Below are 24,071 nucleotides of genomic sequence, written 5' to 3' on the forward strand. Positions count from 1 at the left end.
GCCAAAAAAAATAGCAAAGAAAGGAAATCTGAAACTTCTCCATCACCTCAGAAAACCTCTGTCAGTGAACAGCGCCGAATCTAGCAACAAGTTCTCATCGGAGAAGTTCGACTCTCAGGCTGAGAGTCGCCCATAAGCAGTTGGGAGCAAAAGGCACATCTAATTTTACCTCATACTACTGCACTGGTATCACAAGAGGGGCCGCGGTTGTAACAGCACTTGACGCTGTGGGAATAACGGCAGGTAGGGCTGAGAACTACCCACTCCCGCACAGACGTGACGGCCCCAGGAGGCCGTTAGGCTCCCTCACGGCGCGGGCCCCGCCCCCACGGCAGCGGCTGGAGGAGCCGCGCGCCACTTCGCGCCTCCAACCCCTCTGCCCGCGCGCGGGAAGCGCGCGCCCCGCCCCGCCCCGGCGGAGGACCTCCCTCCCGGCACCTCCCATTGGCTGCGCTAGCTTTCTCCCCGCCAGTAGCCGAGCTGGGAGGGACGAGAGGCGGGGCTTCTCCGGGGGCAGGCGGGGAATGCAGCTGTACTGCGCCTGCGCCCTGGCGGGGCGCAGGGGTCTTGTGGAACGCGGGGCTGAGGGGATCCGCATTTACCTGTCTGTGCGCGTCGGGCCGGGTTGCGGGCTGGGCTGTAGAGCTGAGGCGGGACGAGCCGCCTCAGAGCGCGGCGGAGGACCTGCTCATGGCGGAGAGGTAGCGACAGAGTGGGGGGGGGAAGAGCAAGTGGGCGGAGACGGCCGCGAGCGCGGGGGGTTTGAAATTTAAAGCGGGGCGCGCGGGCTGTCTCGCGCGCCCACTCCCCCGCCTCGCGCCCCTCTCTCGGCCTCTCCGGCTGCGGGCGCGGGAAAGCGGAAAGGAGTTCTGAGGGCCGCCGGAGCGGGGTCGGGGGAGCGGTAGGAAGCGCTTGGGACTGCCTGGAATAATCGGTGAGAGGAATCCGCCGCCGCTCAGCGAGTTACGGGTGTTTGCGGTGGGCAGGGTAGGCTACGGGGCGGGCTGCAGGCGCCTGGGGTGCGCTCTGTCCTTGCCTGCGGCCCGGAGCTCTGGCAGACGTCGTTCGGTGTCAGGGGAGTGGCTGGCCTGACCGCTCTGTCTGGGGTTTTGGCCGTTGGCCAGGTGGGAGCTGAATCTTCAACATCAGCTTTCTAATCAACTTTAGGTTGAGGTTAAGGGGGGGGGGGGGGAAATTAGTTCTCTATGTTTGATGTACTTGGGTGACCGTGAGAATTATTACGTGCTTTACAGTGTTGAGGGAGATACAGGGTTGCGGTACGGTTATAATTAACTTCTAAATGAATACGAATATATGGACACCAAAAGGACGCACTAGCGGCAATAAATAGCAACTTACTTAATATTTATGTCTCCTTCCTTATGTCTCATATGTCCAAATGCTTGTTTTTCATCCCTGTCATCCATAGAGACAATGCGGAAACATTACCAGAGAGAAGATTTCCTATGCTCTACCTGTATAGAACTAAAAAACCCACACTAAATATATATAAAAAATAAAGAGGGTTTAAGTTGGATTTATTCTTGAAGCTTTCCCTCTTCTTGTATATGGGTTGGCTCTTTTCAAATAGTGTCATGTCTTTGCATTAATGAACTGTTACTTCAGTTTTCAGAAGAAAGTGACTGACTCCCCTGACACAATACTTAAGAATGGGTTGAACAACAGATACCGTGTGTTGGAAGTCAGCGTAATACAGAGAAATGGAAGTGACTCTGAGAAACACTTGACAATTACAGCATCTCAGTCGCTGGAAGATACAGAACTGTGCATTCTTAGGAATGGCTGGTAATTCAAACCAAAATGTAGATGTCTGAAAAGAGGATGAAATACTGGATTATTAAGTCCATTTTCTTTGTGTTGCCTTTGAGATGAGTTTTACTGTCTTAAAAGCGACATTGAAACCTTTACGTAATGTAACATTATCAGTGTATTAGAGTAAAAGGTAATCAACTTGAGGGAACTGATGTCACATAACTTGTGTTGAGTGGATATTGCTACCTTAAAGTTTTAATTTGTCTTTGTACTAACAAATGGCAAGACAATAAACTCTAAGCAGGCTATTTTGTTGAAGTGTTGTCTTGCAACAATTAGAAGTGCTCTTCTAAATGAGGTACCCTCGTTGTACATATAAATGTGCAAAGCTATGTCTGTAAAACGTGATGTTTTATACAGTCTGTTAAAATCACCTTAGCTTGAGCTCTACTGCAAAAGTTTTTTCAAGTAAGGATTCTAACTTAGGTGTTTGTGCATTGCACGGCGTGTTACAGAAGAAAAGACTAGCTTCGTATTTTGAAACATGTGAGCATGCATGTGCTATTTGGCACTGCTTTTCATTTTCCATGCAAGCGTGAAAGATGCGAGAAAAGAAGTATAAGGCTCCATTTCTTGAAGGAAAAAATATAAAATATATTGAACCCTGAAACTTCTAAATCAATAAAGATTGTCTTAGATTTTGCTGAGTTTCTGAAACAAGTAGAATTGTTAAGTAAAAAGGTAGATCTCATGTAATGAAAAAGTAGTATGCCAATATAAAACATAATAACACTGAAATGGCTCAATACATGGATCTGGAATGACTTGAAGTCAACAGGATTTCCCTACATTCAGGCTCTCCTGATACATGAACCAGTACTCAAAATTATCAAAGTTTTGTCAGTAAAAATTCCTTTATTCACTTTCAGAATTTATTTAGGTCAGCTTCTTAAAACAGAATCACAATAACCTCCTGTTTCAAAGTGTGTTGAATCTGATATATTAACGTATAATTTCTAATACATGGTGTCTATAGCTTGCAAATGGTTGTTCAAATGTATTACTTTATAGGGAGTCTGTTCCGGTTGTTCCAGGAGACATCATTCATTTAGAAGGGGAGCGTAGCTCTGGTACCTGGGTCATAAATGAACAGTCTGGATACCTGGTTATTTACCCAGATCTGCTGCTTTCTGGCACTACGATATCAAATAGTATTCGATGTATGAGAAGAGCAGTGCTGAGTGAAAGGTTTAGGGTAAGTATTAACTCTAGAGCATCAAGCATATTAATGGGTTACTGTTCCATTGAGGCTGGTGGTTTAGCTCAATATTAAAAGTTGCTGACATGTTGTATTGCAAGATGCTGTTACTAGCTATTCACAATGTTTATAACATACAATAATTTAGAAAGGAAACTGGCTGTCTCTGGTTGAACTTCTTGTGTTTTTTGAGAATTGTGGCTGAAATAATCCTGTATTCTTAATATAGCTAATGGGACAAAGAAATGGTCTTCCCACTTAAAATTCTGGCAACTTTTTTGATAATCCCTTGCCATGTTGTGTGTGGATATGAATCCATTGTGAGAGATGTGCCTCTTGTCTACCATATGAAAACATTATCACACTTAGCTAAGTTAAAAGCCTCTGAAAAATCAGCCAGTTCACTTAAGAATTGGTGTGGGCTAACTCTGAAATCCGAATCCAGCTGCTGGAATTTGGAAAGAGGAAAAGTTTCTTGTGGTAGTGTCCTTGCTGATATGTGGATGGCAGAGAAACAACAGCTGCCAGTTTCAGCTGAGGAAAACTTCCAGACGTGGTAGGAATATAAATCCAAATGGGCAAGGGAATCGTAATGGAGTGGGAAACAGGCTGGCTGGGAGCCTGTGACTGAAACCAGGAAATTAAGTACAGGAGATTAACAGTGTGAAATGGTGTCAGCCCTTCATTAGACGAGTAGTGGGAATAAACTAATTGTTTGGAAGGGACAATGCAGAGGATCTTGACTCTGGGATAACACCACCCACCAGTTGTGAGTGAAACCCGTAAGTGCCCATAAGGTCTGTAAAAGATACCAGTAAGTACTTAAGCCACAGTGATTAGACTTCCAGTTTTGTGGTGGCGGCTCATGCAGAGGTCGTAACTTACTACCACTTTCAATTCTTATGAGTCTACAGAGCCCAGTCCTGGTGATGGTTAGACGGCTTTCTGAGCCATTTTGGTGATACTTGGTATAATTTTGTGTGAGTTGGTAACACACAGGGAAATGCTTCATGCAAAAAATAATATCTGTAAGATTGTAAAGGTAAGTACTTGCATTAGGAAATACTGCTATTAATACTGCCCACAGGCAAAACTTGCTCAAAGTTCATGTTAATCTGTGCCTTTGTTTTTCACCTGTCAAATCACATAGGTATTGTGTCCTAACATTATCGGGATTGGGATAAAAATGAGATATAAAACAACAGGAGAGACCCATTTGAATGTGGCTGTTTTCACAGTCAGGTTTGAATAGATATTAATTAGGTGAAAGCTTTAATGATCTTGCAATTAAATAAGTGCAGTCCATCATGTGCAGCAAATGAAACCCAGGAATTTTATAGAAAAGTTGGCATGAAGTGGCTGTTAATCTTCATGTGTGTGTTTATATATGTGTTATATAACATCTGTTGCAGGGCTCAGAGTCTGGTTCGCGACAAACACTCATTGGTACAATTCTTCATGAAATCTTCCAGCAATCTGTAACAAATAACTTGACAAAAGAAAAAGTAGAAGAACTAGCAAATAAAATTGTGTATGGACAAAAGTATCTCAAAGAAATGTAAGTAGCATTGCAGGTGTCTTTATCTATGGAAAACAGGGTAGGAACGCTCAAACTAACAGATAAAGTTCTAATTTAAAAAAATGTAGTGCTAGTATCGGGAGAATACTCTGCCAAATGACCTTGCTTAATGAAACTTTCATATCTTTTAGTAAGATAATTCCCTGTTTCATAAAGTAATTTAATTTACCTTACCTGCTGAGCTACTTCTATAGATCTGAACTATGCTTCTGGAGTAACTATATGTGGGTTTTTCCTTCTTTCAGGCCAAGCAGGTTGGAGTGTTTGTGCCTGTAATATTAGATTTCTAGGCATCTCCCAAAGCTGAGTTAAATGTGATGAGCATAATTAATTTTGATCCTCAGGAGATGAACTAGAAACTTGTGACTGACCAAACATTGAGATGTCTGATACTTTCATATTCTTTATCAGGTTACTTAATGGCTCAGTTTTTAGAGGACCTTTAACTTATTTTCTCTGCAAAGCTGATAGAAATGCTAGGCAAAAAATAGTCTTCATATTTCCATCAGAAAATGGCAAGATGAATGGCTGTCAGTTTTAAGATTTTACTGCAGGCTTGATTAAAATCTAATTCAAGTAACGTAAAAAAATATTTCTGGAATATTATAAAATATATGTTGGGCAACATCAGTATCTGTTAGCCCTAGATGAGTTGGAAGTTAAAATTGTAACAAGATTTATTACTCTAGTTCTGTTATAAAGGTAGATATTTTGAATTGTGACTGCTCAGATTACTTAAGGGCTTTCGTGACGCTCTGGGCCTCTCTGTTTGAAACTGTTGATCTGCAATTCCTCTTTCCATATGTAGGCTACTATTTGTTGAGGCTGAAAAGTAAGTTACAGAAGTCTGCTGGCTGTGGTCGTTTGCACTTTTATGAACCTTTTCCTGCAAAACCCACTTGTATTTCTCTGTTGCTGTAGAATAATGACATTATTTCCAGTGAATGCCATCACTGAATTCTCTAATGCCACATGATTAGGTTCTGTTTACTGAGGCTTCTGCTTTCTTACGTATTTTTAACTATAGCAACTGCAGAGGATCATGATTCCTTTCCAATTAAAACGGTCTGAAGCTTGTCAAAATGTACATGAAGAACAAGTAGCAGATCAGTGTATTCAGACAAAAAGCAAATGGTCTTTATTTTTTTCATGTTTTCAATTTTGCATAAAGCTTAGGAATAGCCATTTTTAAATGCATGAGTCTGGTACTCCTTTCTTGCAGTCTAACCATTAGTTTTGGTCATCACATCTATGGTGCTGATGCTTTCATTGTGCTACACCTGTTACTTCAAAAGTTACATCAGAAACAAATGGTATATTCTATCTCTTGTAATGAATGTTCAGTTATAGTTTTATGAATTAATCGAGTTGAACCTTAATGAATCTGTCATAATCTACAATTTATAGATATTTATTAAAACTTGTCAGTTATTTCCATTAATCTTGTTGCTACTTTAGGCAAAATCCTGTTAGCACCAGCAGCAAATCTAATATTTCTGTCTCCTTAATGTGCATGGCTTTATTTTTTAGGTATCACTTAAATCTGAAACAAACAGAAATAATGCAGGAAGTGGAAGAATATTTGCCATCATTTTTTAAATGGGCGGAAGACTTCATGCACAGTCCAGCTAACCAAAATATAATGCAACTAAAACTGTAAGAAGCCAGAATTAAAAGTTAAAACAGTTCTAAGTTGTATATCTTTTTTGGTTCACTTTTAATTTTTAGAACAACACTTTTAATGCAAATCTGCTCAGTGATATGAGGCTAATTAATGGCCTCACTGCTAAAATTGCTAATCTTGAGAGCTGCATGTTTAGCTGCCATTGTGCGTACTGGGGAAGACATTAAGACTGAGGGTGAACTGACATAGAAAGCTTATTGGTCTTAAAATCCTACATCCTTCAAAGTAGAAATTTTAGTAATTAAAAAAGCAAGCATATTTGATCTACAGACCAAGCTAGAAGTTACTGTAAATATGTGCAAGACTACAAATCAGAATGTGAAACTATTTATTAATTAAATGTAATTCTTCACTAAGATAACAGTTTATCAGTGAAACAGTGATTGTACTCAACTGCTGCTGAACTATTCTTATCTGTGGCTGCTTGTTGTTAATGGTAATAGCCATGGAGTGTTAAAGTTTCAGTGAAATGGCAGGTCTGAGTAAAATCTGTTTGCTACTTTCCAGTGTGTATCATTAAACTTTTTGAAGAAACAAAGTGTTTTAGAGTGTGGTTATTCAGAAAAGACAAAAAACTGTTAAAAACAGTTTAAGACTATTTTTTAACTTTGAAATTTAGGTGACTAGGAAAACTACATGCCAATGTGCAATTTAAAGAACTTCCTGATATGTTTCCCCTGTTAATGGGAAGATAGTTTGAGTGAGACTCGATGTACTTTATTTCAAAAATTAGTGCCTAAAGAGTGCCTATAATGCAAAAATATTAAATATTTAATTACAACACATCTCAATACTTAAATTTTAAGAATTAAGGGAAATTGTTAACTTCTGATTTAATTTTCTTCCTAGGTCAAGTGGTGAAAAAATGGAAGATTTATCTTCTAAGATAGAGATTGTAGATATCTTGGACATTGAAGAGAATATCTGGTCTCCCAGGTTTGGGTTGAAGGGAAAGATTGATGTTACAGCCAGGGTGAAAATCCATCGCCAGTCTGGAATACAGTCTAGGATAATGCCGTTAGAGCTCAAGTCTGGCAAGGAATCTAACTCCATAGAACACAGAAGTCAGGTACAAAACCCAAATGTGTAATTTCACCATCAGTGGCTATGTATACTTCTTTATTTTATTGTATGACCTATTTTGTCTTATGAATGTGAAACACTTTTTGTGTGTGATGTAATCTAGATTTATGGATGGTGGATCCTGGCATGCCCAAAGCTGCTGATACAAAATGAAAGTGAACTGAGGAGTGAGATGTGTATACATTTACCACTTTCAAACACAGTTATAGTTTTTATGCTGAATTACCTGTTCTTTAGATTCTACTATATTCAAGTATTAGGTTGAGGCAAACTGCTTCAGGAATTAGTGTCGTACATCTTTCCAGATAGCTGGCGTGATCTAGAGGTAGTAGCCTTGTTACAAGCTTTTGTTAAGGAAGATGCCTTTTCATAGAAATCTTAGGTTAGGTACTTACTACTTATGGATTCTAGATTACTTGTGGTAGTAATGGCTGCTTAACCGTATAAATTACGGAAAAACTAAATACAGCTTATAATGTATTTTGGTTTTAATTCATTGTAATAAGTTTCTATATAACGTTTGCAGGTTATTCTGTATACATTGTTGAATTTAGAACGGAGAGTAGATCCTGAAGCTGGATTTCTTCTTTATCTTAAAACCGGGACTATGTACCCTGTTTCTGGAACGCGCATGGACCGAAGAGGTAAAGTTGTTCCCTTTCCCCAGAAACCATAGTTATCTTGATAAAAATGAAACTTTTTAGTGATAGTTATAAGGTTTACTCTCATGAACATATCTGTACTTGGAGATGTGTAACTTTTTATAATCTTACTAATTCCATTAAGCTTATGTTAAAAACTTAATTGTTTTATTAATACTCTACTAGGACTTTGCTATATGAATACTTGCTTCTTAGCTGACTAAAAGTTGACAGCTAGTTAATTTTGAGTTAGAAATTATTACAAACAAACCTGAGTACATCAGCTTAATTTGTTTTTTTTCTTGACAGAATTAATGAAGTTAAGAAACCATGTGGCCTTCTACTTAATGCACAGTACATCTAAATCTGCCGTGGAAAGACAGCAGTCACAGCTTGCTGCTTTGCCTCCTGTAATTGATGACAGTCAAGCCTGTAAATACTGCTCCCAAATACACAATTGCTTTCTATACAGCAGGTAAAAAAAAAAGTTTGTCTCATTTTTTAAATAAGGGTGAATAATTGTAGCTTTTGATACTGCAATTTCATTTTTGTGATTGACAGTTTTGTAGTTCTTTATAAGACTATTCAATAGACCCCGCTGCAACTTTTGTAGCGCAATCCCTGATCTCACAGAGACTTAATGTGTTTGCTTAGGTAACCTTTCTGCAAGACAAAATCTGAGATAAGTCTCAACAAAATACTTGATGACAGTAAGAGATTTCTGTTATAGCTAAGTTAACAATAATTACTGGTTTTAAAAAAGCTATATTCTTGCAGCTCTTTGAAATGGGCAGTCTTTTGAGGCTGAATTATTGCTGGACGACAACTCTTTCACTTTGACTCTGTAGAAGATTGTTTCCATGTTGGGTATCACACAAGTAATGATACATTGATATTACTCTGCTGAAGTGTTATGACTTATCATTAACAGGAGATGCAATGAGCAAATATTTGATAAATTTTCACATAAAGTTATTGAATTTTTTTAAAAACTGTTTTAAGTTTTAGTCTTGTCTTTATGCTGCATAAAAAACAGAACCAAAATCGTATACTGAAGAGATGACATGAGATATGTTAGGACAGGAGAGCTTTTGGGGTGATCTTGTGTAAATATAATGCCTGATTGTTTTTAAAACTGTAGGGCTGTAAGTGTATGTTGAGGGAGCTAGCTTTGTGGGCATACATGATACGTTTTTGTAAACTAGTTTTTGTGAAATACTATTTCTAATATTCAGTTGTTACAGCAACAGGATTATTACTAACTGGGTAGCTATTCACTTCTGAACTCACTTTTTCTCTTTGGTTGCATTTTGTATACGTGATTAAGTATAATGTCTATTGATTTGAGATAAATTGACTTGAAGTCTGCTTGTGTGTTAACTATGGAATCCCCTTCACTTAGCTAAGTAACTATAGTATTCATATGTTACAAAAAAGGAATAAAAGATCAACTATCTAAATGTATATACTACTATCTTTGAAATGTCTTTAATTGGTCTTTGACTAACTTATTGTCCTTAATAATTCAAAATCATAGAGGTGATGTAAAGTTACTAATGTGAGATTGTTCATATGAACAAAGGATACAGATTTAACTTTATTTCAGTGATGACAGACTAATCTATCTGCTATGTTACAGTATATTTAGATAGGCATTATGTACATATAGACTTGCAAGAAAAAAAGATACAAGTTGACTCTTTACTGTGTTTGGTTCTACTCCTAGAGCTGTAGAACAAAAGATGGCCAGCGTGTCTTTTCCTCCTGCTATGGTACCCCTTATTGAAAGAGAGACCCAGCACTTGAAACCCTCCCACTTAGAGTATTTCAGCCTGTGGTATCTAATGTTAACCTTGGAGCTGCAAAGTGGAGAGGGTAAAAAGGGATATAAAAACATATGGATGATACCTTCTTCAGAAAGGTAAGATGCAATTTCTGACCTGGTACAAATGATGCTTCCTTCAGTAACTGGAAATGAGGCATTGTCAACTTGTGTTTTCAATAGTAGGAAAACTAGGTGTTTTCTAGTGCTTGTAGAAATAGTCAAATATGCTACTTGCATAGGTAGGCTTTTTGAGATGTGACCTAATGGCGACATTAGCCTACTACATTTATTGGTTTTGTATTTGCAATAGGATAGTTGTTTTTTTTGTTGTTAAGTCACCCATAGGAAGCAGCAAACTGCAGCCTCGGTCTTCAGAAGCAAAAGTGATATAATCCTGTTTCATTTGTGTCTCTGGGGGCTGAGGCTGGGGGCTGACCGTGAGCCCAGCTCATTGCGCCGGTTTCCTGAGGGTTTACTTGATAAAGAAAGATGCATTTTGGACCATGCTTCTAGGTGTGGCTATGCATGTGGATAAAAGCAGACTAAAGGCTCTTGTTGGCTGAAGTAGCATGTCATTATATGTCGCCTAGTCCAGCAGCTGTGGAAAAAACAATTGGCAGTTTGTAGGCCCATTTGAAGGCATCCATAAAAGTGAAATGTAGCTGAGTTGTTTTAAGTGAAACAAGCAACTCCATAAGCATATTTGGAACATCTTAGTGAAGTGGATCCATACACTTCAGTATTCATTTATTGACAGGAAATGATAGATAACTTTTTAGCCTAAATATCAGAGTCTGTTCTTGGAACAAGTACAAGGGTTCTACATATTTTTACAATCCTTTTCTGGTCAAAGTGGCTATTGTAAAGTGACTGCTTACTCTTCCTGGTTCTTGTTGTGTATATTTGAGTTACTATTTTTTTGTTGTTTTGGGGATTTTTTGGTTTTGTGTTTTGGTGGTTTGATGGGGGTGGTGTGGTTTTTTTACTTGTGGTTTGTTTTTTAATGTCTGTTACTGAGAGGATCTCTAATATTAAAATGTATGTATTTTTCTAATATCCTCACAGAGAGAAGGCTGGAGATTGTGTTGGAAACATGATCAGAATTGATCAAGTGCAGGAAATTTCCGAGGGACAATATCTACATTTTTTCCAACGTAAAAATGGTGCCATACCTGGAACAAACCTATTGGTTGGTGATAGAGTGGTTGTGAGTGGAGAGGAAAATGGTTTACTTGGTTTGGCTACTGGCTATGTTAGAGAAGTCAGTGTGACAAAAGTCTCCTGTTTGTTGGGCAGGTAATAGAACAAAAGGAAAAAATATTTGTTTGAAGACACTATGATACTGGCTTCAGGAAGGGTACTTTTGGGTGTCCAAAAAGCTCTGACATGATCTGACTTTTCTTGCTGGGCTTGGGGAAGTACCCTTTGGAAATTCTTGTATCTTGATTGAAAATGTCAATATCTGGTCAGTATATATGCTTGTCTATTTAACTAGGTTGTTTGAATAAAGTATGCTTGCAAACTCTATTTACTTATGTCTCCAACGTGAGACTATATGGACACTATGTTCCTGTGTTAATAGTAACTTTCATTATTCAGACTATATTGCCTTTAAATTGGGCTCTGATCATGTGTTTATATCAGTTAGTGTTTCTTCTAGCTATTGCTTCACTCTGGTACCTCTAGGAGATATCACTTAACACTTAGTAATTACTAAGTCTTTAATCATCAACATGCTGCTTATAAACAGAATTATTTTGTCCGTGCTACTGTCATCCTTCAGGAATTTGTCAAAGCTCCCCAAGAACACCGTATTTAGGTTGGATCACGAAGAAGGAGACTTTGGTATAGGAGTCCCCTTTGAAAACCTTTCTAAATTGATGAAAGATTCCCCAATCAGGTATGAAAAATCAAATTAATTTCATACTGTTGATATTTTCAGATAAAGTTTCTCAGCTGGTAACTCTTGATTCTTGTTTTTTTTATCCCCAGTGAAAGGCTCCGCAACTTGATAATCGACTTCCACAAACCACGTTTTATTCAGCATTTGAGCTCTGTTCTTCCTCCAGAAGCAAAGGAAACTGTTGCAAATATTTTAAAGGGTACAAAGTAGTTTTTCCCCGAAATCCTCTGTTTAGTAGTACATCTATATAGCCAAAGCATTTATCACATAAAAAATAAGGATATTTTCCTACTTTGGGATCTAGTGATAGTTTTTGGCTTAAAAGCTAAAAACAAGTTCTTACCTTGCATGTCTTCCTGTTATTAAATTAGTCGTAAGCCAGTTGGAAGACATGACCAGATATTTGATTAGAGCTTTATTTTGCTTTTATTAGTTGCTGCAGCTTGCAGTTTCAAACAAAGCACCATATGACTACCTCTCTAACCTTTACAAAAGGAAGAAGCAGGGAGCAGGGAAGACTTTTGGGATAGAGGAAGTAGACTTGGAGGGAGTGGAAGATGGGCTTTGGTGTAAGCGTTCACTTGTATAATCACTCTTGCTGACTGTTGGCTACTCTGTAGCGTGTGATGCTTTGTGGCACTTTTATTTTTTTAAACAAAATTTGTTTAGGTATTTGGCAGTGTCTCATATTCAGTGAAAATACTTCATTGTTCTGTGACAGAGTTGTCTGTGAAAACAGAAATTTAACTGAATTCTCTTAGAGCAAATAGAACTTTTTATAAAAACCCAGTCTGAAGACTGAAAGATGTGCCTTGTTGCTTTGAGGTCTAGTTAAAATAAGAATTTTGCCCAGCTTCCTGGAAAATTGCTGAAAGGATAAAAAATGAGAGGAAGGCATTTATTCTGAAACTCCAGAATGACTGATTAAGAAGTACTGGAAGACAGGGAGAACAGTGTCTTCCCGTACTTGCAAGCCATATATTTTGTTAACAGAAAGACACTGATAAACCTAGATGTTTATTTTTTTGCCTGAGATTTGCCTAGTCCAAATAGCTGGAACACGCTGCATCAGACTGGGGAAAAACAGCTCTGATGTAATATTTCTTCTAATCAAGATGATGCTATATGAGCAGTTCATTTCCCTTTGCTGTGAGCCATATGTTTCAACATGAAAGTGGGTATGATAAAATAGAAATGCCCATACAAGATATCATATGCAGGTGGTCATTTAGGATATTAGGAAAAAAGTCACAAAAGGTCTAAGAATAGAGATGTCTTCAGTGATTTCTTGCTAGGACTGTAGTGCAGACCCTGTACTACTTGTCTGTGTATTGTGTTTAATATCATTACTTCATTAGAACCTACAGACTTACTCTGCTCAATTCTTTTCTTTAAGAGCTTTAGTGGAGGAGGAAACTGTAGTTTTGTTTTAGCTTTAGCAATTATTACAAAGATTATGAAGTATTGACATTTATTTTTTATTTTTCTTCAAAGGTCTGAATAAGCCTCAGAAACAGGCAATGAAACAAGTGCTACTTTCAAAAGACTACACGCTTATTGTGGGTATGCCTGGAACAGGAAAAACTACTACAATATGTGCTCTAGTAAGATCATTTACCTTGATGTTTACATTTTTTTTTTGGTGAGATTTGGAGGAGAGCATTAAACAAACTGTGTATAAAGCATACTGTCCAAAATTAATTGTCATTACTTAGTCTACTGGTATCTGCATAATTTCAAAGAAGAAAACACATTTCTGTTTATTTAAGAACTTATATTTGGTAGAACTAAAAATGTATTTTGTGGAGTAGGGTTCTCTTTTGCTTGTGTAGGAATGTATGTGGGAGGGAGAGACTGAAGTGTGGTATTTAATCGCTTCTGTGACACCTTAATGTTAAAATTCTTTGGCCCCAAATGTCAGCAAGTCCTCAAATCCTGAGTTACAGCTCAAAAAAAGGACTCCTTGGGGAAGCCAGTAACTTGTCCATTGTAAATTGTATAAACCCACAGTGCTGAAGCTACATGCAGCCTGGTAACCATCTGCTCTAGTTGGTGGTTCTCTTTCCCCAGGAACAGAGTGTAGGAGCATACTGGATTCAGGCTGTGGGCTGAGTGAGGTTTTTCTTGAAATAGCAGTGTCATCTCACTTCCAGTTGTCACCAGCTTGTGGGGAAAGAGGAGGCTGGAGAGCAAGCAGCTGCTGCTGTTATCAAATCAGCTCATTCTACTGAATCTGTTCTGGCTAACTGTCATGGAGAACAGTGTTTGTGGGAATGGGCTGCACAACTTGTTCTTACAGTGGGGATCTTCAGAGTGCCTTCTTTTCAGTGCAGTTTGCAAGTGTGAAAGGATGTTCTTGCCTCTTGGTGTTTGCAGCATGCATAGTAAGCCTGCTGTTCATGAGAACCATCAGATCTATTGCCTATATTGCTGTGACAATAGGTAACTGGCAGACCTGGCCAGAAAGACTGATATAAATGAAGCCATACTTGTTATTGGCTTCCTCTGCAACTTCTTGACCTTTTACCCAGTCAAACATGGGATTGCTGATTCTTGTATATGAACTAATATTTTTTTTCTTTTCTTTTTCCTTTGCCACTCATTAGGTGAGAATTCTTTCTGCTTGTGGCTTCAGTGTTCTTCTGACTAGTTTTACACACACTGCTGTAGACAATATCCTGCTCAAGCTAGCCAAATTCAAAGTTGGTTTCTTGCGCTTGGGGCGAGCTCAGAAGGTTCATCCAGACATACGGAAATTTACAGAAGAAGAAATTTGCAGGTCCAAATCAATTAAATCTGTAACAGATTTGGAAGAGGTCTATAACAGTAAGGTGAGAAGTGTTTCTGCTAGCCCTGCAAATTATTGAGAATAACTACATTAGTATTCTGGTTGTTTAGATGCTGCAGAGAAGAAACCCATCCCAAGGGTGTGTTACTGCTGTAAGAAATCTGAGCTGAAAAAGATATTCAATCTCTGCATCGCTTTGATTTCTTTATAGCCAATAATGACCACCATTAACAGTCTGAAAGTTGAAAAGTATTTTTATGTCCACACAAAGTAACTTATCTTTGTAAGTAATAATTCCCGAAGACTCCAGAGCTTTTATCTGAGATCTTGGTGTGTGGGGGTGGTGATTAAGTGCTGCAACCTCCTCTATGTGTATTCACATACTGCTACTGTTCATCCCTCTTTCCCTCGCACTTGTGCTGGTTGTACCATTTGTACAGTCAGCAGACGGGGAAGAGGAAGTGGTGTTCTGTGAAGCTGGTCTGGCCAAGCACTAATTTTTGATTGAAAGATTAGTGCTACCTGTGTGAATATTAATGCAAACAATAAAGGGAGCTGGGTAAACTGAGTCAGTGGCAGCTTTAAATGAAATTCGTAGAAAGAATGAAGCTTCATGGCAGTTGGAGTAAATGCTAACTTTGCAAAAGCTGCCATTTACTTTTTTGTTGACAGGCATTGCAGGGAATGATTGAAGTCATAAGGGAATGGACTTAATGTTTTATATTTTAGTCATTTCAGATTGCAGTGGAAGCACAGTGGTAGAAAGAACTGTGCTGCTGTTTTATCTTCTCTTTGGAATTAAAGAAAACCAAACCACCTAATTTTCTACAGTAGTCATTTCAGCACACTCCATGAATTGTATATGCATATAACCTGATACCACCCTGAACACATGGCAGGAATGAGTTATTTACTACAGTCTGCTTTAAAGCTGTTTTTTGTTTGTTATTTGCAATCAATGCAAGAATATGAGAGGCCAATATGTATGTAAAGTGTGCTGGTCTGATTTTGAGGATTAATAATTTGATCTATCTTATTTTACATTTTAGTTTAGTTTAATGGGAAATACTATTTTTTCTTTTAATCTGGAAAATGTAGTGCTAAAGGATGTAAGATGTATCTTATCCTTAAAGTGTATCTTGATGATTTTTTCTTTTTTTTTTTTTTAGCCAGTGGTAGCAACGTCTTGCATGGGAGTAAATCACCCCATCTTTGCTCAGAAGCAATTCGATTTCTGTATAGTTGATGAAGCTTCCCAAATAAGCCAGCTTATCTGCCTGGGCCCACTCTTCTGCTCCAAAAGGTTTGTGCTGGTAGGGGATCATCAGCAGCTGCCTCCACTTGTACTGAATGCGGAAGCAAGGTAAGATAAAATGCTGCTGGGCAATTGTTAGTAACATGAATTCTGAGAAGGCTCTTGCAATATTTTGCCTGACACATTTTTGTGTGTTTTGTTTTTTTTTTTTGTTTTCTAACAGAGATCTTGGCATGAGTGAAAGCTTATTTAAAAGGCTAGAACAAAACCAAAATGCTGTTGTCCAATTAACTGTGCAATACAGAATGAATAGGTATTTTAAACTTTTATTTATTACATTGGGCTTTTTAATGTGGGATTGAAATATCAAGATTTGATGCCTTTTCTTGTTGTTTACATCTTTAGTAAAATTATGTCACTGAGTAACATGTTAGTGTATGAAGGCAAACTGGAGTGTGGCTCAGAGAAGGTGTCAAATGCCACTGTTAACTTGCCCAACCTAAAAAAATTGAAACTGGAGCTTGCCGATGCCTCAAAAACATGGTTGAAAGAAGTACTTGATCCAGACACATCTGTGTGTTTTCTGAACACAGAGAAGGTAAAATTTGTTATGTTCTCCTTTCAAAATTGTATTTTTGATGCAAGTTCTCAATACAGTCAATATGTAAAACTTTATACAGCTTAGGTAGGGTAAAATACATAACTTACATGTAACTAGAAAACATTTTTTTAAAACATGCAACATGCAAAAGTGTTGTTAGCATAGCTGATCAATGGGGGTGGTACAGCTACTGCTGGAAACATTGCATCTAAGAGCAGCTGAAAAGTTTAATTCAGATAATATTGAATGTACTATAAACTTTGTTCTCGTGTACAGAATGTAGCTCAAAGTGTGTAGCCATATTGGATGCCCTTGCAACCCTAGAATGACCTCATTTCCAGTGGCTGAGGGTCAATGGTGTTCAAGCTGTGTGCCAGTGGCAGGAATAATGGTAATTCTTCATTGAATTTTCCAGACATTCTAGATACTGAAGTGTGAGGGAGGAGTAAGTTGGTTAAGGTGTGTCCTTTCATAGAGACTCAAATTTTTGCCAGAAAAATAAAACTGGAATGGATAAGAATTATGCAAAGAAACTGAATTCTAGGTAAAACGAAGACTACTTTAAATGCATGTGGAAAAAGGTTAATAAATTAGTACATATTTGTGGTCTCTAGTACTTGCTCTCACTGTAGTCAGTGACTGGATTATGAAGATTTGAGTCTATCTTCCTCTCTAACATGTTTTATGTTGATTTCTGTTAATACTGTGTTTTGCAAATAATTAATAGTATCAACTGATGATCTTTTATGCTGACCCTGGAAAGGACTCCCCAATCTTTCTGTGCCCTCCAGGGCATTCTACAGGATTCATTTTTTCATAACAATTCTGCTAGAATCTCTTCAATGATCTAAAAAGAAACACAGTGTTTACTTTAGTCACTTGGAGAAATTTCTAAAAATGCCTAAACTAAACAGGCAGACCTTTTCCAGGAATGCCTCAAGAGCTGCTGTCCCTTTCACAGAAAAGCAGACAGTTGGTCCCAACGAAGAGGTTTGTCCCAATAGGAAACTGACTGATACACTGTTCATCTATTAATCAGACCAAAACTGGTAATGTGAAAGCTAGAGTTTCTGTACCATTCTAATTTTTTTTCTTACCTAGAAAGCCCATCTTGAGTATAAGACAGCTGTTCTGTTTGTAGAACCAGCAGGAAAGTTTCACTTTCCAAAATACTCTTGGTTTTGTTGAGACATTAGGCTATAATGTCATATCTCTTTTTGGACTTCCTGTCAAAACTCCATGTATTGTGATAGTCATAGAGGGGAAAAAAAGAGAGGGGAAAAAAAAAAACCAACCCAAAACCCACCACCAAACACAAAAACAGCATTTATTTTGTTTTCTTTACTTTTTTTTCCCCTGTATGCTGTTGTTCATAGCGTAACCAAGAAAAGCTTCTGAAGAAACATACTTGGGGCGATACGAAAGGGGAGAAATGAAAGGGGAGAAAGGAGAGAAACAGTATCATATGACAGTACCAGGAAGCTTGCATTTATTATGCTTGCTTAAAAAAAAAAGCCTCTACTGTTTTCTGTTTAATAAGGCAACACGTTTGTGACAGTAATCGGAAATCTATTTGTTCCTTTTCTGCCAAACCCTGTGTCAGTCTGCACTTCCTCTGACAGCTCAGGTCTGAACATTGAAAATTACATCCTTGATTTAATACCGGTCTTCTGAGTAACTCCAGACCAAAGTTGTTGTTGTGGGGTTTTTTTTGTGTACTGTGCTAACATAATAAATATAAATGCAAGCATGCATTCTCATCATCAGCATGACCTCACTTTTAGAATTTTTTTCCTCCTAAAATAGTTTTTGTATAATCTTTGGCTACACTGATGGTAGTGTGGATAGAAACCAACGGTTCGTTAAAACAGTGCTTTTCTGCTTGAAGAAGACTTGAGTGCATGCAAGTTTGGAGGCTTCTTAGGGGTGATGTTTTCAGATTAATAAATTAAAACAAAACAAAACAGCACAGCTATAACAGTATAGCTTAATTCAGTTGTGATATGACAGGTCATAACAACAGACCGAGTGCATGATGGCGGTGTAAAAACAAATTGGCTTACAGTAAGTATTAAGCTGCGTAGCTGTTGAGACACAAGCTATGGAGAAACTGCTGTTTTGGAAAAGGCAATGGAATCTTCTAATATGAAGGAAAATATTTTCTGCTTCTATAATCTATGCCACATACTGAAAACACACTATGTAATGTAAAAGAAGCTTGAAGGACATGTTGCAGAAAAACAGGATTCTTGCTGAAGCATGTAGCACCCTACTTCAGGACCACAATACTGACTACTTTTTTTTGCATGTGGCTGGAATCCTAAAATAAACTTGTGGATGCAGTAGCCTACAATTAATATATATATGTGGCCTCGAGAAGACTGCTATATAGAGTTGCAGCAGTGTTGCATATGAGTTTGTCAATATCTACTAGATATTTTTTTGTTCATTTGCAGTGCTTTAGTGTGCTAGGCATTGAACATAGTGTACTTCATGAGCTACCCAGTCAGTTGAATTCCTGGACTTGTGAAGCTTTTGATGAGTGTTGTACACTGTCAGATTCTATACACATGTAGTGGTAGTGCTCTAGCAAGCAGATTCCACTTACCTGGAATATTCTCACAAATATTAATTATGTATTACTTTAGCCACATGTTAAATATTATAGTGATCTCCAAATTCAGCCGTTCAGATGATACTGGAGGAGTTGTTCGGATAAGTAAAACTAGTTGTAACAGGACTCTGAGAGTGTTGCCTTAAGTCAAACTATACCACCTTCCATTCTAAGTGGCAATGCTGTCATAAAAATTTAGAAGGAATACTGAACAAAGTGGCATCTAAGACAACAAATTTGCTGTATGTCACTAGTAACAGAGGCAAATAGTGGAATGGGTAAACAAGTAAGGTAGTAAATGGAATTCAGAGCCAGAAAGCAGAGGCAGATTTAGCGTATGCTCAGTTTAAGACTGTTTTAAATCACGAGGTTTGTTACTTGTCCCTGGATGTTTAGCTGCATGTTAGTTTACTAGAAGGATAACATCAGGGATGCATTCATTGCTAATGATACTACTTAAACTTAAGCTTAAAGCTGAGCAAAGAGACTAAATTATAAAACTGTGATACTGAAATTACAAGAGTTTACATTCTAAGCTTGTTCCTGGCTTTCTGGTCTCACTCATACGTGATGCAGGGCAAGGGAGTTAATAGTTAAGAAATGGTAAATTGAGTGAATATCTTTTTTTTTTTTTTTTTAAATTTGGAAGTTGAATTTAATGCTACCCTTTTGGATAGTTCTTCCTGTAGTTTTAGCTGTATCTTTCAAACACTTAAAAAAAAATCCTTTCTGCCATGGAAATGGGGAAAAGTCACTGTAAACGTTGTATGGAAGCCCTTAAAACAAAAGTCCCATGTAAAATACAGTTTGCTCTTTTACCTTGTCAGGCTGAGAAATGTCCATTTTTTTCATATGTATTGTGTGAACTGTAAAGTCAGATGATCAAGCTTTAGCAGTTTCTTTAAGGTGACTTGCTAGTACTAGAAGCTCATTTCAGCAGATTGTTTCAACTTGTTTTGCAAATGCAGTATTCTCAAGTTGCTTTACAGTATAGGCTCTTATACTTTGTAAAATTTAGCCTTATTTTTTATTAAAACTGCTGCTATGAAAACATGTATGATGTGGTGAGTTAGGGATCAGAATATAGTATGCCATTGTAGACAGCAACAGTAATTGTTTTCTGTTTGTTTTTTTAAAGGTCCCAGCACCAGAACATGCAGAAAAAGGTGGTGTAAGTAATGTGACAGAAGCTAAACTAGTACTCTTCCTCACATCCTTATTTATTAAGGTATCTTTTTACTTTATTACGTTGTTCAAAGGGACAGCTTTATAATCACTTTTACGTTGCTGAAGTAATGGTGACTGTATGTATTGGGTTATTCTTTGAGGGATAACCTTAAGGAGAAATTGAAGGTTGGCTACATGTCAGTATAGTGAGGAGCTTGAGGTCTGCATTCAGTTCCCCGTCCCTTGCCTGGCTGGATTTGGGAATGCAAAAAAAGCTGGATGCCGCATTCTTTTAAGAGATGAGGGTGTTTTTCTGAGGAAGGGGAGAGGATTCTCCTTTCTTCCTTATTTCATCCAGTCAAATTCAGGAGTAGTACAGACTAGGAGTTCTGAATGTTCACCTCACAGTTTGAGGAAGAAAGAAAAATGTGGATTTCAAGGGTATCTGTCTTTGTGCTAGGTTAAGACAAAGCTTGGGAGCTTGCAATAACTAATATTTTTGTATTTAGTTAATACTAGTTATACCTAATGTTCCATTGATGACTTAGTGTACATACAATCTCTTGCAGCACTGTTTTTTTAAAAAAATAAAAAAATCATTGAGGGTATTCCAACAGTAATGAGTATCCCAAGCTAACTGCAGTGACAATTTTTTTAATTCTTCTTCTGTTTCTTCTTCATTCAGGCTGGCTGTAAGCCTTCAGACATTGGCATTATATCACCATACAGACATCAACTAAAAACAATCACTGATTTGATGGCAAAATTGAAGGAGAACAGAGTGGAAGTCAACACAGTAGACAAATACCAAGGAAGAGACAAAAGTGTCATAATTGTATCTTTTGTTAGGAACAGTAATGATGAAAATGTAAGTTTGTCATTAACTTTGTTTTGGTCAATTTTAATCGTTAAAAACCTCTTTTTCAAAATGCATCTATCTACATTAAATTCTGAAATTTAAGTGGGAAAAATAAAAGCAAGTTATGTTTATTTAACAGCTTGGTGCCCTCCTGAAGGACTGGCGACGTCTTAATGTTGCTATTACAAGAGCCAAGCACAAACTGATCATGGTGGGCTGTGTTCCCTCCCTGTGCCGCTATCCTCCTTTAGAGAAGCTACTCTGCCATTTGCAGTCTGAGGCAATGATATCCTTTTTTCCATTGTGAAAGGGGAAAGGTAAGATTGACTTACTGAGATTTGAGATAAGGATGAGAAGATCTTTGATTATTTAGGTTACACTTTTAACACTGATTGGCAACACAGTACAAAATGTGCTAATTAAATATGCCAAAAAATATACCTGAGATCAAGCTAATAGATGGATTTAGAGCCTTCACTGTCTTCAAAAGTAGAAAAAGTCATGCTCATTTGCAAGTCAACTTTGACATAATTTATTTTAATTTTGAGGCCTGAATTTTTAATGTTTAGTGTTTTTGCATTTTTTTAATCATCCTAGTTTCTTGGCATCTTAATGTCAGTGTGATTGTTTTCCTCAGAAGTACCATGCGTTTAAACGCACCTGGTGACAGAATGGTTGGTGAATAATGTTGCTAGAGTGGAAAAGGTGTAACTTTCAGACGACTTGTTACTTTTTTCTTTCTCTCTGGAATTGTACTGAGTTTGCTGTAGCTATGGCTGTTTCCATCTCCTATTTAAATAGGAAAGACCTTGTTTACCTGCTTTCTTTGCAAACACCAATATATATTCAAACAGGTTTTGTATTTTGTGAAAGTGGTATGTTATCAAAATGCTTCCTTAACTTGCTACATCTTCAATCTTCCAGCAGGGGCTCATGAAAGTATCCACAAGTGTAACATTTTATGATTGTGAAGATGGAGAGTTTTACAGGCACTTGTATATTTCTTCTGGTGCTGCTTAATGCAGATAACTGGTTAGTGGGGTATGAGTGCTGATGTGCACTGTTTAATCTGAATTAAGCCAAAACAGAAATCACATTCAATTATTTTAAAGGTTTCCTTTCAGTAAAATTAACAACACACGTTTCTTTCTTTAAGCTGATTGTTAAGCTGGTTGTTTCAGTACTGGTGTACTTGTAACAAACCAGAAATATGAGGTACTCTGTTCCTTCAAATAGTGGATAGCTACTTTCTGTATTTACTTTTATCTTGATAAACAGTTATCTGCATAAGTGAGTGAGGCAACACCTGAGGAGGAGGGGGGAGTAAAACAATGCTGCACTGACTCATAGTTTTCTGGGCTCAGTTTGTTTTTAAAGACTTTAAAATGTAGTTTACATACAGTAATTCCATTTATTAGAATTTGTAATTAAGATGCTGTGGTGTTGTGCTGTTTGGGAAAAAAATAGGAAAACATCTTTCTCTTCTTGAAAGCCTCATGTTCTTCTTTAAAGTGTGCTTTTGGGTTTTTAAATACTGAAGTCTTTTATATTTATATACATAATGTAATTAATCTCTCATATTACGATCCCTTGATGACTTTTCTAATCTCTTCATTTTTGCATACGTCTGGGAGAAATGTGATGTTGATTAACATAACTCCCTTTCATGAACTAACGTATTTAACAGATAAATCTGTTGGTGAAATGCTGCCCAGCTGAAGATCATAGTAAAACTCTGGTTTCAGTTTATCTGATCTGTAGTCTTTCCTTAAAGAAAAAAAAAAAAATTCCCAAGAAACAAAACTAGAGGTGCAGCTTGATGACTAAGTTGTTTACATGCTCAGGTTCTATTTTTTTGTAAAGATGATAGCATATGTACAACACAAAATATCCTTTACTTGACAGATCTGTTTTAGTTTCTTTATACTACCTCATACTCTAGACTGTTACTGAAAAGTTTCTTTTCAAGATCGCTGGTGAAAACATCAATTTTTTTGATTCTTCAAAATCATTAGTATTTGTTTCTCTTGGATCAGTGTCCAGCAGTTGTGTGCATATAGTTGCAGACAAAGTTCTAGATGTTAAATGTGGGCATTTTCACTCTTTTTTTTTTTTAAACTGCTCCCTAACTTTTGTAATGTTTGAAATAAAAATTTGATGTTGGTTTTGTTATAGTTGTTTATACTTTGTTAATACTTTGCTTTATATAATACAAATATTTTGAAGAGTACAAAACCAATTTGAATAGTTGACAGGATATCCTCTTTTTCGGGTGAAAATACATGCTGCTTCATCAACTGTGTATGTGCTCTGGGTCTTTCAAAAGATCAAAAAAAATTAGGGTAAAATATACTCTTATTACAGTAGTGATTTCAGAATAACATATCCTTGTATAGAAAAGGTTTTCTTTCTGTTTAGGATCCATGTGTACAAAAGTCTTTAAGAATTAGCGTATCTATTTTCTTGCATCAAATTATGCTTATTCAGAAAATGATCTCCATGCTACTAAAAAGTTAATAAATAAATTAGAGGTATTGCCGTCCCTCCCCAAAGCTGCATGAGAAACCAGCGCAAGAACAATCCTGTGTTTTCTTATCTATTTCTAAAATGCGTCCTTTCTTCTTGTAGCATGGTAAAAATTAGGTTGAGCAGAGAGCTACAGATTAAATGATGTTTTGCTCTGGTAGAATCAAACAACATTCAGTTATAATTCTCTAAAACACTCTTGTATTCTAATGAATATATATATCAAAGGAATATCTTGTAAAAGTAAAAAGAATCACTTTTTCTGTTTGCTGCCTTTAAAATAGCTTCTCATGCAGAAACAGTCACGGATAACTGCTGGAAAACATAGACACCGATTGAGCACTGCTTTGTGTACTGTGTGTTGCTGGCATTCTTTAAAAAAGAAAAAAAGTTGTTTTATGCCAGACCAGGAGGATCAGAGCCTGACTACTAGCACCGTTCAATATTTAAGTGTATATGTTCCTTTTTTTTTCTTTTAAGAGGTGGGAATCATGGCTGTAAGAAGCAGCCCTGTC

At 37.4% G+C, this 24,071-nt stretch overlaps 1 protein-coding gene across 1 annotated transcript; it reads left to right on the plus strand.

Moving 5' to 3' along the window:
- Window positions 1-524: 524 nt before the first annotated feature.
- Window positions 525-22,103, plus strand: DNA2 (DNA replication helicase/nuclease 2). The gene is made up of 21 exons (XM_059821311.1): window positions 525-701; window positions 1,592-1,806; window positions 2,845-3,028; window positions 4,444-4,589; window positions 6,141-6,266; window positions 7,144-7,363; window positions 7,904-8,021; window positions 8,328-8,493; window positions 9,745-9,939; window positions 10,909-11,139; window positions 11,627-11,743; window positions 11,836-11,945; window positions 13,241-13,350; window positions 14,353-14,577; window positions 15,704-15,897; window positions 16,013-16,102; window positions 16,195-16,387; window positions 20,143-20,232; window positions 20,857-21,039; window positions 21,170-21,316; window positions 21,939-22,103. Exons 1-21 carry the CDS (start codon window positions 525-527, stop codon window positions 21,993-21,995), a joined length of 3,294 nt encoding a protein of 1,097 aa, XP_059677294.1. The 3' UTR covers window positions 21,996-22,103.
- Window positions 22,104-24,071: the final 1,968 nt, after the last annotated feature.

This window comes from Gavia stellata, chromosome 9 (assembly GCF_030936135.1).
Source record: "Gavia stellata isolate bGavSte3 chromosome 9, bGavSte3.hap2, whole genome shotgun sequence".
NCBI lineage: Eukaryota > Metazoa > Chordata > Aves > Gaviiformes > Gaviidae > Gavia > Gavia stellata.